A 17,169-nucleotide genomic window follows, 5' to 3' on the forward strand; every position below is an offset into this window, starting at 1 on the left:
GAAATAATTTTTTTTATATAGTTCGTGTGTTCATTTCAAATTTCAAATTGTAATATATATATATATATAATATAAAAAATATTAAAATTTTCGGGCAGTTTGGTCAGGCAATGGGCAGTCAAAGGCTGCCCGAAGCCTGTCCATGGGGAAATTCAGGTCGGGTTAGGCAGCCTGAATTTTCGGGCAATTTGGGCTCGGTAATTGGATAAAAATTTAGACTTTTCAGTGGTCGCGGGCGGCCCGTCTAAAGTTTCAACACTACTGTGAGCTCATACTATGTGAACACCTTCACATGTGTGTTTCAAAATTTAAATTTAAAATTAAACTTAAATAATCATATTATGTAATTTATAATTAATTTATAATTAATTATTCTTAAGTATTTTATTTTAAAATTTTATAATTTTAAAATTCTCTTGTGTGTTTTGTAGAATTACAAGTGCAAGTGCAGGGACTCAAAAGGCACTACTTGTAATTTCCCCCCCTCCCCCCAAACAAACCGAGTTTTGTTTTGTCTCCCGAAAGCGAAAGGTAACTCCTCCAGCAGTCATGGCTGGCGAAGTCGGCAGAGAAAAAGAGAGAGAAATGAGCGACGAGAGTGATAGAATGGTGAGATTGGGATCCTACGGAGGAACAGTGAGGTCATTGCTTCTTCTTAAAGGTGACGGTGACGGTGACGGTGACGATGACGAGGAGGAGGAGGATGAGGATTTCGGCACCGCCGCCACCGCGGCCGCCGCTGAGGAGACGATGCTGCTGTGGGGAATCCAACAACCCACTCTCTCCAAACCCAACGCCTTTGTCTCTCAACACTCTCTTTGTCTCTCTCTCGACGCCTGTGGCCACTCGCTCTCCATTCTTCAGTCCCCTTCTTCCCTGGTACATAATTCTATTCCACTCCTTTTTTCTTTTATACTTCTTTCTTTTACCATTATGTTTTCAAGTTTTAGTTTTGAACGGGGAAAAAAAGGAAAGAGAGTTGAAATCATAGCAATAATTTTATCTTTAAATGCACTTAAAAGTAGGAAAGTATGTGAAATTAGTAAATTACCAGTGGGATGGTGGGACAATGATAAAAACCAATGTAAGTTGCATTTAAAATAATGGATTATTATCACTCTACCCTGAACTTTAGGGTCATTATTATCAGTTTGTCCTTAAATTTTAAAAACTCACATTTTATCTCTTAAAATTTGAATTATTATCACTTAAATCTTTTATTGTAATTTATGTTAAAAACAGATAGTAATGCAGTCACCTGATCTTTCTGTTTAAATTTTTGTTAAAAATAAATAGATAAAAACCTCATTAGCCACATTTAAACCCCTTTTTTTTCTCTCTAACTTTAACAAAAATTACAAAAATTAGGGTTAAATGGGAACAATTTAAAGTTTATGATGTAAAGTAGGAGTTTTTAAAGTTTAGGGGGCAAACTGAGAATGACTCTAAAGTTTAGATATAGAAGAATGCCCGTAAGCTGTTAACAGGCCCATTTGACAGTGCTTTTTGCTTAAATTTTTTAGGCAGTATAAGAAGATAAGTCATCACAATCAGATTTTAATTAGTTAACTGTGTAGTTCTCCTGGTTATTTTATGAATTGGTCAATGCATGTAGTTGAAAATGATCCTGATGTTTGTAAAGCAAAACAAATAAAAGACTGTTTTTGGTAAGCTCATAATTTAATTAGTATCTATCTCTAATTTTATTATGGTTCTCTAATAATTTTAATTGCTGAATCACAGAGCACTCCTGGAGTAACTGGTGCCGTAGTGTGGGACAGTGGAGTTGTCTTGGGGAAGTTTCTGGAGGATGCAGTAGATTCAGGGATGCTTAATCTTCAAGGCAAGAAGATTGTTGAGTTGGGCTCTGGATGCGGATTAGTTGGGTAATGGTGATACCAGTCCTTTCGTGTGCATTTGGTTGGTGGATTCGTGCTATGGTTCAGATCATGGTTTGTTGCTCGTTACAGTGTTTTCTTAAAAAAAAAACACACGTAAATCGATAATAGTTCTGAATCATGATTCAGAATCCACGAACCAAACGTTCAATCGTTCTTTTAACCTGATCCTTGCTAATAGCATTCTCTTTATTAATTAGTTGTTTATTTCGGTGGATATCTATTTCCTTTTCTGTTCTGCTACCCTTATATTCTGTAATGGCTTTCAAACAGTGATTGAATTGAAGCAGTTCTCGTTAGTCCATAATTTCATTGGTTTCCAATTATCAGGCTCACTTGAAGGATATGATATTCATTTTGTTATTCCAGCTGCATTGCATCTCTTTTAGGCGGTCAAGTCATCCTCACTGATCTTCCGGATAGACTCAGATTACTAAGAAAGAATGTTGAAGTCAATGTTGGTCATGAAAATGTAAGGGGTTCTGCAACAGTGACGGAACTGACTTGGGGAGATGATCTTGATATGCAACTGATTGAACCACGACCTGATTTTGGTAACAACTAACAAGTGTTCTTATTACTTTGTTTTGTATATTGGAAACATGTACTATTTTTTCCTCTGCATACTATACCTCAAATATTGACCTTATACAGAGCCAATTAACGATACCAAATGAGATGTCGTCTTTATTTAGATAATTTAAAATGGATAAGAAAAATCTTGTAAAAGTAAGACATACTTTCATAGGTTAAAGCCTTATGTTAAAGTGTAATTGAACTTAACTTCATTTTTTCATGCTTTTGAAAATCCTATTTACACATTTAATCCATTTGGTCCATTTGAGATAAGACCCACTCCTGGAATAACTATTTAAAGCATGTTTGTTTGTGTGACGTACATGGGTTACTTGTTATAGGACTTCGTTTCATTCTTGCTTAAGCTTTTGGAGCTTTGGTAACTTGACAATGTTCTAGAGTCAGTAAATTATTTAGTTATGCACAAACAAACCCTAGTCTTGCTTTTCCAATATTTTATTTATTTATTTATTTGTAAGAAAGAGTGGTTTCTCACTATTTTCTTGTCCTACAGACATGAGAGATGTGTTTAGCATACATGGTTTTTATGTGATATACATTGCTAAGTCTACTTTCTTTTAGCTACCATTTAAGATTAATCATACTTAAACAGTTAATGTTGGAATTAGAATTGGGGCTTTTGTTCCTATTTGGTAGGTTAGCTGAAAAGTGTAAAGCTTAAAAACACAATAGAGGTCAAATTGTGAGTCTGCTCAGGTAAGCTCCATGTCCAATGGTTTGTTCCGAAAACTATTGGACCTTTTGTGTCCCATGGCACTTGTGGCTTGTGCTATCTTTAATAGCTCAAGTGGCTTTTCATGATCACGCTTGATAGCAAGTTTAGCATTTACATTTCAAATGACATTCTTTAGGATCGCATAAAGGCATATAGTATCCTTTGTAGGTAAGTGGGACTGGCAACATTTGTAATTACTAATTTATGAAGAAAATGTCTTTATTATCATTGTTGATGCAATCACAACTTCTTTCTGCCACAGAGCCATCTGCGGGATTCAGTTGGTGATGAAAAGCAGTCCTTTTCTAAGAAACTACATCTTCTGTTTTTTTGTTTTTTTTTAATTAATTAATTAATTTTTATTTTATTTTATCTCGTATGTGGAAACCATGGCTTGACACACAAATAATTGTTTGAAAAAACAATTGCTTCTGTTTTTGCCTTGCTGCTTAGCGAGGGAGCAGTAGGGCATAAGCAGAAGCAATTGATTCCAGTTTCCACTTCTGATACGTCCTTCTGTTTATGCCCTACTGGTTTGGTTTAAGGTTTCCACTTCTGATATGGTTATTACCATTTTTCTTGTGGAAACTTGATTCAAGTTTTAGGGTCTGATGTGGTCTATAGCGAGGGAGCTGTGGCAGATTTATTGGCGACACTTCAGCAACTCTGTGGCTGCGAAACAACAATCTTTTTGGCTGGAGAGCTTCGAAATGGTAAAAGGTTGTTATTTGTGTCCGAAACTTATTTTCTTTTTACGCATTGTTCTTAAATACTTGTTTCTGCAACAGATACTATCCTTGAATACTTTCTAGAAGCGGCAATGAAGGATTTCCTGGTTGGGCGTGTTGATCAAACACAGTGGCATCCGGACTATTGTAGTCGACGTGTTGTTCTATATGTTCTGGTAAAAAAACCATTATTGAATAAACGAGAATGATTTTGAACCAAATAATGCATATCTATGCCAGCACAACACATAAAGGAAGAAATGCCTTTTGCTTTCTTAAAAAAAAGAAAAAAAGAAAGAAAAAAAGAAGAAGAAGATGAAAGAAGAAGCTGAAATTCGGCCTCAAGCTTCAAGTATAAATTATATTTTGCGTGTTTTTCCCTTGTTCGAATGAATAGTTTGTTCAGTCTTATGATTTATTGTTGAAATGGAATTAGCTGAAATATAAGCCGTTGTGCAAAATATAGTGGTAGATGACAGGCTTTAAATATCATTGAGACGACTGCACTCTGCTAATTTGTAGCTGTAAAGACTTTTTGTTTTTTGTTTTGTTTTGTTTTGTTTTGTTTTGTTGTGTGTGTGTGTGTGTGTGTGTGTGTCTATATATATATATATGAGCTGTAAAGAATATTGAGGCATACATCATCAGTATTCAGTACTATGGGATATTATAAAAAGAATTGGTGATTGCTACGGCTAGAATGCATCATAAATTCATTTGTAACTAAAGTTATTTCTAGCAGGAAAAAATAAAAACACTCAAGTTATTTCTTGCCTGTACGATTTAATACAAAGTTGTTTCTAGATAAATTATGACAAATATCTTTTAAAGTACATGAGTTTAAATTTTTATTATTTATTTTTGTTTAATACTTTTTTAGTTGAAGTGACTAAATTAGTTAACAGGGTATTAATCAAGAGTAAGAGGTGAAAATTCATAATCATGCACTTTAAGAGTAAGTTTAGCTATTTTTTCTGTTTTTTTTTTTTTTTTTTTTTTTTTTTTTTTTTTGAGCTTTTTTGTTTTAATAGCTGTTACTAACTCTAATACAATTGGAAAAAAAAAATTAGAGAAAATTGATGAACTCTCCATTTGACTGCATTATTTTAAGATTATTATTATTATTTTTTATTAATATTTTTTTTATTAATATAGTTTTTTAACTAAAAAGTATTAGTATAAGTGGTAAAAATTTAATATTTGTCTCATTTTTCCATTGAAATAGTATTTTCTTTCTTCTAAAACTGACCAAACCTGCGTTAAAGGCAGTTTCTCTGTTATATTTATGGAAATAAGATTGTACCACAAACGTGGTGTGATCGTGTGAGTTAACAAAAAGTAAAGATTAACTTCAATAAGCTGTGATTTAAAGACTGGTAACTCAATAGTCAATAACCAGTTTTACAATTCCACAGTTAAAATGAAAAAGTCAAATTCAACCTCAACAAAGTTTTCAATAAACCAACGCCATTTAAATGTAAAATATGGAGTAAATAGTATAGAAATTGCAATATATATATATATATATTTACATTTGATTGACTAACTTCACGTTAATAAGTGACTCCGAATTCTCTGCTCCAAGTTCAAAAGAAAAAAAAAGAAAAAAAGTACTTGCTGGTAACATTATTTTCTAGTTTACTCATCACTAGCGTAATTTTTTAGGGCCCGTTCGGTTCGTTAATTCAAGTTTTTAATTCGAGTTGAGATGTGATGTTGTGTGAGAGCTTTTTACTGTAGTAAAAAAGTTAAATGTGGCTATTTTTAAGAGCTTTTACTGTAGCTAAACTTAAATCAGCGAAAAGAACATGACCTTAGATTTTCATATATTTTATAAACATTACATAAATTAATGTTTGGTAGAAAAATTATATATTATGTGTAATCCATATAGCAGATACATTCACCATATTTTTGGTTTCTAAGTTGTCTACAAAAAATGATAAAAATGATAAATTTGTTATTATTTTCCAATCTTGCCGTTAATAGGGAAAGGATTTGCAAAGAGAGTCAATTCATTCAGTATTTTAATTGTAATTTTCAAAAACAAAAGGTTAGGATATTTGTGGAAAACAGTGAAAATAGGGGGGAAATTTTTCCTAATTAACCCTACAAGTTAAAAAAGGAAAAAAAAAAAAAAAAACTAGACAAGTTATTATAACCTTTAGACATAAATTTTGACATTTATACATCTAATTTATTTATTTCTTGAACTTGGAGAGAGTTTAAAATTTAAAACTTCAATATTAAAAATGGGTGTGGAATTATCGCTATCTGTATTTCTAACTTATACATCCACTTCTAATCCAATATGATCCAAATAGAAGTACTTGCACATGAATTGACATTTGTTACTTTATATACAAATATCATAAATGGATATTACAAATTAATGAACTTAGTACTATAAAAGTGATCAATGTCAATATTACTTAAGTTCCCGTTCATTTTACTGATTCGAGTTTAGAATTTGAGTTTTGCTACAGTAAAAAGTTATCAGAAACAGTCATATTTAACTTTTTTGCTACAGTAAAAAGCTCCCACATAAAGTCGTATCTCAACTCGAATCAACGAACTAAACGGGCCTTATGTCTTCGACGTACATTTTCGTGTAGTGTTAATTTATTAGGCAAGATACACACACATTAATTTATTAGGCATGATACACACACATACATAAAATATATATATATATATATATACACACACACACACAAAGATATATATCAAGCACAAATGAACAAAAATACACTGACCTGAATCAAAGAAGCTCACTACAAAGAACAAACTGAAGGTCGAGAAATATATCCATTTAGAATGACTTGCCATTTCAAATCACCGTTATATTAAAATACCATGACCTGGGTATTTATAGAGTGAAGAATTTCAATTTCTTACAATACTTTTATTCCAGGTCTTAATTTAATACACAAAAAAAAAGCCAGTAACCGGCAAATAAAAACAAAATAAATATTATAAGTCGATTCATTTGTCACTTATTTGAACTCAATTATTGGCCCCTTATTATGACATAACTTTAGATGTAAAACATTCAAAGTATGAAATTCAATTTACCTTTTGCTGCGCGCATTTACTTGTTTGATAAGAGCGACAAATTTCAACTTTATCGAATATTTTGCTGTATGGAAAAATGTGACGGACGCGTGGACAGACGATAATGCGACACGTGGCCCTGATCACTCCCCACCAATCAGAAAACCCTCGACGTCTACGGACCCCTCTTATTCCGCTGGACAGCGCGAAGCCCAAATCAGGACGACGATCCCTTATGGCATCGACAGATCGCGTCGTAGGCACGAAGATCCCTTGGCCGCAGGAAGGATCCAAAGTGGACGATTGGGCCAAGCCGCGCTGACGACGAGGGGAACGTTCTTTAGAAGACATGACGGGTTGCGTGCTTAAGTGGAAGACATCTGCATGCATTAATTGCAAGCTCTCAAACCGCCCCACACAGGGGACAGAAAAGTATTACGGAGAAGCTCAGAGCCGTAATAGGAGACTAATTGGCTGAGTGAACAATGCTGATTAGTGGGCTACGTCTGGGCCTACCAAAGGAGAGCACTTGAGTGCTTCTACCTATGAAAGAAACTCCCTAAGCGAAGGAAGCCCATTATAAAAAGAGGAAGACCCCAGTAAGGAAGGGGTTCGAAAAATAACTAGAAAAGAACAGATTTAGTAAGAATTATCATTGTAAGTTGTGATCTTCCAACAAAGAAATACAAAATTACAGTGGATGTAGCTCTCATTTCATAGAGTGAACCACTATAAAAACTCCTTGTGTCATTTGTCTATGTATGATTTAGTTAACATATAAACACACACATGTTCAACAAATCCACATACGTTAATCACATCCGCGGCCGGTAATCCAAAGGAAAAGCAAGAGGTAACCCGGTCGGTTTTTTGTTGGCAAAATTTGACCGTCAACATATTTCATTCCAGGTTTTAATCTATAATACACGTCAAAAAAAAAAAAAAAAAAGACTCCGTAACCAGTAAAATAAAAGAAAAATTATTATATAAAGTTTATTTGTCACTTAAGGAGTTTAATTGTTGGTCCTTCATTATGATATAGTTTCAAATGTAAAAATTTTAATTGAGAATGTTAAATTAACTACAAGTCTACAACTGCTTGCATCTGCAAGTTTGATTTACTCAAAGATAAGTAATGACAAATTGACAGTAAATAAGTTTGAGCAAAAAAAATTGACAATAAATAACGAAATTAAAAGAAATGTTTGATAGGATCTAATGCAACATTTTTTTTTAATGTTAATTTTAGCCATCATAAAAGTCATCCATCACTGTGGGGATATGGTAAAAGTTTAGTACTAGTACTTCGGAAAATTACTTAATTAATATTTTTTTTATTAATATAATTCTTTTACTAAAAGATATTAATTAAGTGTAAAGGGTTAAAATCTAAAACTCATATATTCTAAGAGGTATTTATCTCCTTTCCTCTTAGCACTTAAACATGTTACATGTGGATAGAGCTTTCAAAGTAGGCTGCAGAGCTTGGACTGTGCAAACCGAAAGAGAAAATCGGTCGACCTGGACAAGAAGAAAAAAGGCCAACCTGCCCGAAAAAAAAAAAAAGAATGAAATAAATAGTAGATTTATAGTAAATGATTGAAGTAAATAAAAGATTTAAAACTATTTGAAGACAAACTGAAAAGAATTATGTGGCCTTAAATTTTACTTTGATGAGCTTAGTAACTCAACAAAGTTCTTCTAGTTTTCTCAAATAGGGTCTAATTAAAAAGTACATAAATAAGATTACTTCTTTGATCTATTAGTGTATCCTCCACTACAAATTAGTGCAGAAAATGTCATTACAAAACCATGAAAACTACTCATCAAATTGGATAAACCAACAATATCTAATTTATAGATTAATAGTGGAAACATATAAAGAAACATCAATGTGGGACACTAACAACTACCTCAATAATCATTCAAGGGCAATATCTTAGTAAATGCATTGTTTAGATCAAAATTAGAACCTACTTAATGCTTTCCAACCTTCTAAAAACTAGTTTCGATATTAAAAACTATTGGAATTTGTATGTATTTTATTATGTTTAGTAATTAATTTTATATACTCTATTAGATTATTATACCTCTTTGTAATGAGTATGAAAAATCATATTGGAATCGTAATCCATATATATTTTTATGACAATTTCCTATTATACTATGCGACATAGTTATCATATTCTCATAAAATATGTATTATTTTTCTTATTAAATTAGTTCAAATTAAATAATATTGATCATTTTAATATTTTGTTCACTTTTACAGCAAATTTTAAGGTTTTCTTCAAATATATATATATTTTTTTTCAGAATATCTATCGACATTGGTATTTTTGTCGATATTATCTATAAACCAAAACCTCGATAACCCTATGGACGTTGACATTTTCATCTTAAATGGGATTAACTTGGTATACTTTAAGTCAAATATTCATAGAGTTCAAGAGCCGCAAGAAATCGAGTGAAGAAAAAAGTGTGTGAAACATACAAATTTTTATACATATCTGATAGGTTATAAAACAAAGACATGTTGGTAGAGATGCAAGAACGGGCCGGCCCGGCCCATTCTCCTTAGGCCCACACGGGTTACGGACCGGGCCGATTCAGCCCACAAATTTTGTAGGCCGGGCCAGGTCGGCCCGTATAAGAATGACCTTGGTCCAGCCCACACCACGATCCATTTTTACGTAGGCTAGGCTGGGCCATGCCGCGGGCCAAGATGGGCCGTGCCATGGGCCTTGAGTGGTGCCCACTCAAGGCCCATCTTGGCCCATCATGGGTTTAGATGGGTCAGCCCACCTAAGCATGTAATTTTTAATTTTTTAATTTTTATTTTTGAATTTTTAAACAAGTTAACAAATATATAAGTTTGAAGAGTCAATGGAAATATGAAAAGGGATATTTTATTTACGATTACCTTATTAAATAAGAACCTTTTTAAGGAAAACCTAGTGGGACAAAACTTTAGTAAGGAAAAAAAGTATAATTAGGATAATTATACATAAGATGTTTACAAAATTACTAAAAAAAGAAAAAAAAAACATGAAGATATTATGGGCCTAGATGGGCTCGGCTGGACCGGCCCATTATGGGCCTAGACAGGCGGGGATGGGCTGGCCTATCATGGGCCTAGACGGGCCGACCCAAGCCTGGCCTGGCCCATGATTTTTCATGGGCCGGGCCGGCCCAGCTCATGGGCTGATATATGTTGGCCCAGCCTAACCCATCAATATTTATGGGCTGGGTCGTCCCTTGAACAGTGACAGGCCGTGCCGGCCGGGTCCGTCACTGTGTCTGGATGGGCCTGGGGCGGCCCACGAGCCCCGACCCATTGTTGCATCTCTACATATTGGTAGTTTTTTTTCCTGCCGACGATAAAAATCTCTTTTTTTATTGTTTTTATTTTTAAAATTTCATTTAATTACGTACATCTTATCTCACCCTAAATTTTGGTGCACTCTTTATGTTTGAATCATAGATTATAATCATAATATCTATGGTTTATTTTACAAATGGTTGTGAGATTTACACCCAATCTCACTTTAGTCATTGATTATTTAATATCGTACAAATGGTCTATGAGATTTTATTTTGTTTTAGTTTCGGTCATTTTCATCAACTAGGCGTTAAATTTGATAGAATATGTGTAAATTAGAGTCAAAAATTAAAAATAACTAGAATTTTAGGTCTATCCGTGAAAATTAACTTTTATTATTATTATTTTTTTGTATTTTTTTAGTTCCTAAACTTTTATGTTTTCAATTTTAATCCATAATTTCTACAGATTTCATCAATTATTTAACACCAAACTAATAAAATGACCAAACTAAAACGAAATAGAAACTTATAGACTAAGAGTCCGTTTAGTTCGCTGATTCGAGTTTTTAATTCAAGTTGAGATGTGACTTATATGAGAGATTTTTATTGTAGTAAAAAAGTTAAATGTGACTGTTTTTAAGAGTTTTTTACTGTATCAAAATTTAAATTTCACATTCAAATCGGTAAAATAAATGGGATCTAACTGTTTAATGTTTAAAAAGTTAAAAACTAAAGTGAAATTAAGGCTAAACGTGAGGTACTATTTGTGAGATTGCATGCGACTCCAGCCATGCCACATGGATGAGAATGTAAATTTTAGTGCCTGTTTAATTTACTGATTTGAGTTAAAATATAACTTTATATGAATACTTTTTATTATAATAAAAAAATTAAATATAATTATTTTTAAGAATTTTTTATTGTAACAAAATTTAAATTTTAATATTAAATTAATAAAGTAAACGGAATCTTATTATTAAAGTTGTCGAAAAGTCGTCTCACCCTTAAAGTGGGGCCATAACGAGCAAGGGGAATCGATTCGCTGATTGGCCAAAGTAAAATGGATATATTTTGCTGCACTGCAAGCGAAACGAGCTTGAATTTGTCATTTCCTTGTTGGAACTGGAAAACTAAACTGGAATCCTCTTATATTTTCCAAAAAAAAAAAAAAAAACCCTGGAATCCTCGTAATCTTATATCTATTTTATTATATTCATTTCCTCTGACTGATCGCTCATCGGATCATCCATAAATTCCCACCACTGTTGGGGTTCAGGTGATTTCCACTTCTGTTCTTCTTTTTACTCAATTTTCGGTTTATTTTTCAGCTTTTTCTTTGCTGATTATTTTTATTTTTTTATCACATTCTCACTAAAAGATCATTTCTCTGCTTTATTTATTCGTTTATATGTGTGTTAATGTTGAGATATAGAGGGGAAAACGGGGGTCAGATTTTATTATTGGGCTAACTTTACTATTTCTGTGAAATTCTGTCCAACTGATCTCTTTCTTAGTTATTTTCTTGGAAACCAAACAAACATGAAAAGAGACTAAAACCCTTTTCTTTCTTTGTCATTCTCTTTCGAATCGCAGCAATTACAACACATATGGATCCTTCGTGCCTTAGTTTCCTGAGATGTTTTCTCTGCTGCCAAGATGAGATTGATGATTCTTATTATGTAGATGTAGATTTAGGTGATACTAGGACAAGCCTATCTCATACCATCAGAAACCTTTTCAGAAAAACAAGTTCTCATTCGGATTACACCATTGTTGTTAGTCATAGTCCTTCTCCCGCTTCGGTTCCGCGCAATAATACCGCGAATCACAGATCTTCTCATATTCAGAGTCAAAGATCATTGCAAAATGATAATGAAGCAAGGCAGGTTCTACGAGCTGAACTGCTTTCCGCGCTTTTACGAAGATCACAGACACAAATACCCTCACCTTCTAGACCACCTCAACCCGCATCATCCCCTCAAACCCGAACATCTTCATCTAAACTACCACAATCTTCTTTTGTTAGTTCATCTCCAACCCCACCAAAGCCTGTAAAGCCTTCAACTTTGTATAAGACACCTGAGTCCTTGATGGATTCTCCTTCTTCTTCTCGATCTGACTCGCCGTCCCAGAAGCAGCGTCCGATCCTGAAGCCCGTTCTTACAATGGTGTCACATCAGCAAGGGTAGGCAAATTATTTGTTGGTTGAGGGTTTTGAAAATAATTTTCTATACGGAAACGTGTATATAGCACCGATGAAATTTCATAAAGTATTCAATAATACAGACACATAAATAATGAAATTTCTCTTTTATTATATAAATAATAATATCATTTATTACATCTCATGTTTTTAGGAAATCATTCCCAACAGATACATTACCTTTGTATTTAATTCCTGATAATGTCAAGGAATTGATCAAGAAAGATATTGTACCGGATGTTCTGAAGAAGCCCGTTTCTCCCTCTACGTACAAGGATTTCTTTTCAATTCTGTTATATGCTGAGGAATACTATTATGAGGTATGCTTTAGTTTTCCCTTTTTTATTGCTCAAGTGTATTGCTTCAAAGGTACACTTGAAGGACAATTAGGGTCGCTACTAATTCCACTTGGACTTGGTTATTCAGTGAAAGATATTAGGTGTTTAATTAGTGTCTGTCCTGTTTTAGTGGAGAATTATTTAGGTTGAAAAGCATTAAAAATGTCGTATTGCTTTGAATACCTGACATTGAAGATGAAAATTAATGTGTCACCACCGCAGTAATGGACGACCTTTAATACACCCAAAGAAACACACATCAGATCACTATGATACAACAGATGACGAATTCAAATGAAGTTAAAGGATTGATTAAATGATTTTAGAGGTATTTTGTATCCTTGTTTGGACCAATTTGTTGTGTAATGTACATAACTTGATATGGTTTTTATTATTTTTCCTTTTGCTTTCTCCAATGACCAATAATTTATGCCGAATTTTCAATAGACGAGGCACTGTCTATTAATCAATAATGTGCTACTTAATTCTAACATGCAAAAGTTATTTATTTTAGTTTTTGTTTGAATTAGAAATGGAGCAAATATAAACTCGTGAATGTGACATTGGAGTTGCATAAAGCAGCAGGCTATAAGAAATTAGACAAGCGAAAAGGTGTCGAACAAAATGAAGAGAAGGATGATACGATCTTTGTGGCATTCAAGATCGATGATATTCGTGAGAGACGACCATTTCTTTTGTCAAGGGATTTGGCTTATGCACGACCTTCGGGTAGTGAAGATGAACCCTTTCAGGTAAACTGCCTCAACTTGAGCTACCATATACTGGAGTAGGTAACTGCAAATCATTGTGTTTATGAAGAGAATTTTAAAAGCACTGCTGATTTTATATTACAAGGTTAGCTTTTTTAACTAATCCTTCGTTCTTTAATTTGAAGTTTCAAAGAAATGACATAGTTCTTTACAACGTATCTTCGACTTAGCCATGAAAGAAAAAAACAACTTTGAGTCTGTATTTAAGCATATTTTGGTAAGGTAATCCATGAAGTTCAATACATTTGTGTTACAAACTACATTATCATGGCTTCTGCTAAGTAAATAGGCACACCATTCAATACAGCAACAACTTGATCATCAAATTTGAGAGTCCAATGAGTGAACTTATGGAATGTCACACAACCAGTAATTATTTTGCTTTCAATATATGTTTTTCTTATTTTTTTATTTTTATTTTTTTATACAAATACAGCTTGAGAACAATTATTATGTATCTGGGAGTAGCCAAGTATTTGCACAAAAATAATTCTTTTGTACTTAGTGAGCAAGCGCAATCCATATGTGAGTCTGCAACTTTATGCATTGGTTCAATCATAAGACTATTGTGTTTGTTCAATTATTTTTGAACAAAATCGTTGTAAATAAACAGAACCATGAACTTGTTACTCTATGGGTGACGCATAATGGATTATCTGATACAGTCATCAAATAGAGTCATTTATATAGCAGCATAATGCAAGAGAACTACACGAACAATCTTGCATGTAGAATACAATTCCAAAATTCACTTTTTAGTTGGACTAAATTCTTCTTGCATCTCAATCCCTAAAAATGCTTAACTAGCATTACAAATCAAAGATCAGCCTGTATGTGTTAATAATTAGACATTTTATCTCTTTATACTCTCTATTGCTAATGTTACAATCTTCCTAAACGTCTCCCGCAGGGCATAATCCATCGTGTGGTGAATAGTAATCTTTTATTAGTTAAGTTCGATGACGACTTTCATTCTCAGCATTATCCGAGTCGCAGATATGATATCAGTTTCTCATTCAACAGAGTCTCTCTGAAAAGAGCCCACCAAGCGCTCAATTCTGTGTCGGATTCTCTATTCGATAATTTCCTCTTTCCAAGTTGTGTATCCCGGAATAGTAGCATCACCACACCAGCTCCCACTTCAACCACTTGCAGACTCGATGCAGAAATATCCTCGACTGTTCGTCAGATTTCAAGCATTCAGAGCTCACCGCCTTATCTCATAGCCGGTCCAATGTGTGCCTCTGAAGCTAAAGCGGCATCACACTTAAGAGTACCATCGAGAACCGGAGTGGTCATCCGAGAAGCAGTGATACAAACCCTCAAAACCTCCCCACATTATCGAATTCTCATCTGTTCTCATTCAAACAGCGCTTGTGATGTCCTAATGCGAGGTCTAAAGAAAACAATTCCCAAGTCGCAAATGTTTCGAGCCAATGCTGCATTCAGAGAGAAAGAAGATGTGCCTGCAGACATCCTCTCCTCATCTCTTTACGAAGAGGAGTGTTTCATCTGTCCACCACTTGAGACACTTCGTGAATTCAAGGTGATCTTCTCAACCTTCGTGAGCTGTTTTCGTCTTCACAATGAAGGCCTGCCCGTTGGACACTTCAGCCATATATTCATGGTGGATGCTTCTTTTGCCATTGAGCCAGAGGCAATGGTGCCTTTGGCTAACTTTGCTGATAAAAATACAGTTGTTGTTGTAACCGGTGAAGTGGGTTCTTCTCCAGGTTGGGTAAGATCCGACATTGGTAGAAGAAAAGGATTGAAGACCTCGTATTTCGAGAGACTGCGCAAGTTTAGTCCATATCATAGCCTCAGCCCGAGTTTCATCACTCAGTTGGACTTGAATCGAGAGGCCTGTCTTTTGTGATTCTCTTGAATCTTGCGTAATTACTATGCTGATATTATGGTTTGCTATTTTTTATTTGGCATTTTGTTTGTTCATCCTTGCTCTATGCGGTGTCCAGTGCTTGACTCTGCCAGTTAAACAATGCATGTAAAGGAAGTTTGCTGATTTCATGATCTCAAACCTTGAATTTTCTTGGATTAAATGGGAGCAAATAGACAAACTAAATAATTTCTTCTATATGAGTTTGCTTAGAGGATATTTATTTATTTATTGTTATATTGGGGGCTCGGACACCTTATTATAAGAACCTGTTTAGTTTGTTAATTCGAGTTATATATGACTGTTTCTGAGAGTTTTTTACTGTAGTAAAACTCGAATTCTAAATTCATATCAGTAAAATGAACGAAGTGTTAGTCTATTTGCCTACACCGTTCCAATGGAGTCGGTCAAATTCACAGTAATATTCACTGCTTCACATGTATTTTCATAATTTGGTGACTGAAGCCTGTATTGCCTCTAAGTGAGAGCAGGTTAATAGTAAGAGCACTGTTATTTGAGAATGCCTCCCATATGACAGCTACCTACAAATCCATGTTGCCACACCAATGGTTCTTTACATGTACGGCAATATTATGTGATATATATATATATATGTTTGTGTGTGTATATATATATATATATATGTGTGTGTGTGTGTGTGTGTGTGTGTGTGTGTACTAGTACCACATTTAAGCTTAATGATAGATGTCTATATACAGCACCACTCTTAATCCCTGTGATCCATGTTTTATACAATGCAACAATTACCCTTGTGGTCCAGGTATTATCACACTTGACTTTATGATTCAAGTTCAATGTCACATAGTTAATTTGCAGAGTTATCAAAACATTCAAGTTTACTTTCAATTCATTGTCAAAATCTTTGTAAAAAACGAAATATATTTTATTGCACCATGGCTGAGGAAATAACAAGTCCCGACCTCTAGGACTATAAAGGCATACACGCTTCATCTAGGACTTGCGAATTAAATTATACTGAAGAGAATCCTAGGTCATTTTGTATTCTTTAAGGGAAATATTAAATATCCTAGAGCTCCAAAGAGAACGTAAGCATTACACCAGCCGAACCTTTATAAATTCTCGTGTTGATTTACTTTTCCTCAATTTGTATTCACTGTTCTAAGCGTGAGTGATCTATGGTCAGGTAGATTCTGAGTAGACAAATTTTCACCGTCAACAATATTGTTCAATAAAGGGTGTTCATAGCTAGATGCTAGGCTCAACGTGTTTGGGGTCTGTTATGCCAAGGGATGGGCTTAACGAACAGGCCGTGACAAGACTCGTGCCACGATGGAGCCACCTTGAGGGTGGAATGCCAACGAGGAGGGTGGCGGTGCTGCTAGTGTTGATGGGAACCTCTCCAAACTTTATTTATTTATTTATTTATTATATTGATAAGTCTCTCTAAGCTTTTCTTTATTGCACTGCTACTAATTGCGAGGCTTTTGTTGGTGAAAAAAAAAAATCAGGGATTAAGATTAAAATGGAGCATGGTAGGAATTGTGTTTTAACTATTAGCTTAGTTTTTTAAGAGTTTGATCTGCAGTATGAGCAATTTTATAACGCGTGCTCTATATTTTTAATGTGGATATCTAACTGTTAAAAACTAATCCAATAATCAAAACCA

At 34.1% G+C, this 17,169-nt stretch overlaps 2 protein-coding genes across 2 annotated transcripts; both read left to right on the top strand.

Annotated features, from left to right (window-relative positions):
- Positions 1 to 576: 576 nt before the first annotated feature.
- LOC21405898 (protein N-lysine methyltransferase METTL21A) lies at positions 577 to 4,434 on the top strand. Its single transcript, XM_024170250.1, has 5 exons — positions 577 to 879; positions 1,744 to 1,886; positions 2,268 to 2,452; positions 3,810 to 3,923; positions 3,999 to 4,434. The coding sequence occupies exons 1-5, from the start codon at positions 586 to 588 to the stop codon at positions 4,145 to 4,147; spliced, it is 885 nt and encodes a 294-aa protein (XP_024026018.1). The 5' UTR covers positions 577 to 585; the 3' UTR covers positions 4,148 to 4,434.
- Positions 4,435 to 11,413: 6,979 nt separating this feature from the next.
- On the top strand, positions 11,414 to 15,717 carry LOC21405899 (probable RNA helicase SDE3). The gene is made up of 5 exons (XM_010105323.2): positions 11,414 to 11,592; positions 11,910 to 12,501; positions 12,674 to 12,839; positions 13,388 to 13,609; positions 14,538 to 15,717. Exons 2-5 carry the CDS (start codon positions 11,924 to 11,926, stop codon positions 15,501 to 15,503), a joined length of 1,932 nt encoding a protein of 643 aa, XP_010103625.1. The 5' UTR covers positions 11,414 to 11,592; positions 11,910 to 11,923; the 3' UTR covers positions 15,504 to 15,717.
- Positions 15,718 to 17,169: the final 1,452 nt, after the last annotated feature.

Source organism: Morus notabilis, unplaced genomic scaffold (assembly GCF_000414095.1).
Source record: "Morus notabilis unplaced genomic scaffold, ASM41409v2 Scaffold437, whole genome shotgun sequence".
Lineage (NCBI taxonomy): Eukaryota > Viridiplantae > Streptophyta > Magnoliopsida > Rosales > Moraceae > Morus > Morus notabilis.

Coding starts and splice junctions, on each gene's coding strand:
- LOC21405898 (XM_024170250.1), top strand. CDS start 586: ATGAGCGACGAGAGTGATAGAATGGTGAGATTGGGATCCTACGGAGGA. Junction 880..1,743: donor TTCAGTCCCCTTCTTCCCTG/GTACATAATTCT, acceptor GCTGAATCACAG/AGCACTCCTGGAGTAACTGG. Junction 1,887..2,267: donor TCTGGATGCGGATTAGTTGG/GTAATGGTGATA, acceptor TTGTTATTCCAG/CTGCATTGCATCTCTTTTAG.
- LOC21405899 (XM_010105323.2), top strand. CDS start 11,924: ATGGATCCTTCGTGCCTTAGTTTCCTGAGATGTTTTCTCTGCTGCCAA. Junction 12,502..12,673: donor ATGGTGTCACATCAGCAAGG/GTAGGCAAATTA, acceptor TCATGTTTTTAG/GAAATCATTCCCAACAGATA. Junction 12,840..13,387: donor CTGAGGAATACTATTATGAG/GTATGCTTTAGT, acceptor TGTTTGAATTAG/AAATGGAGCAAATATAAACT.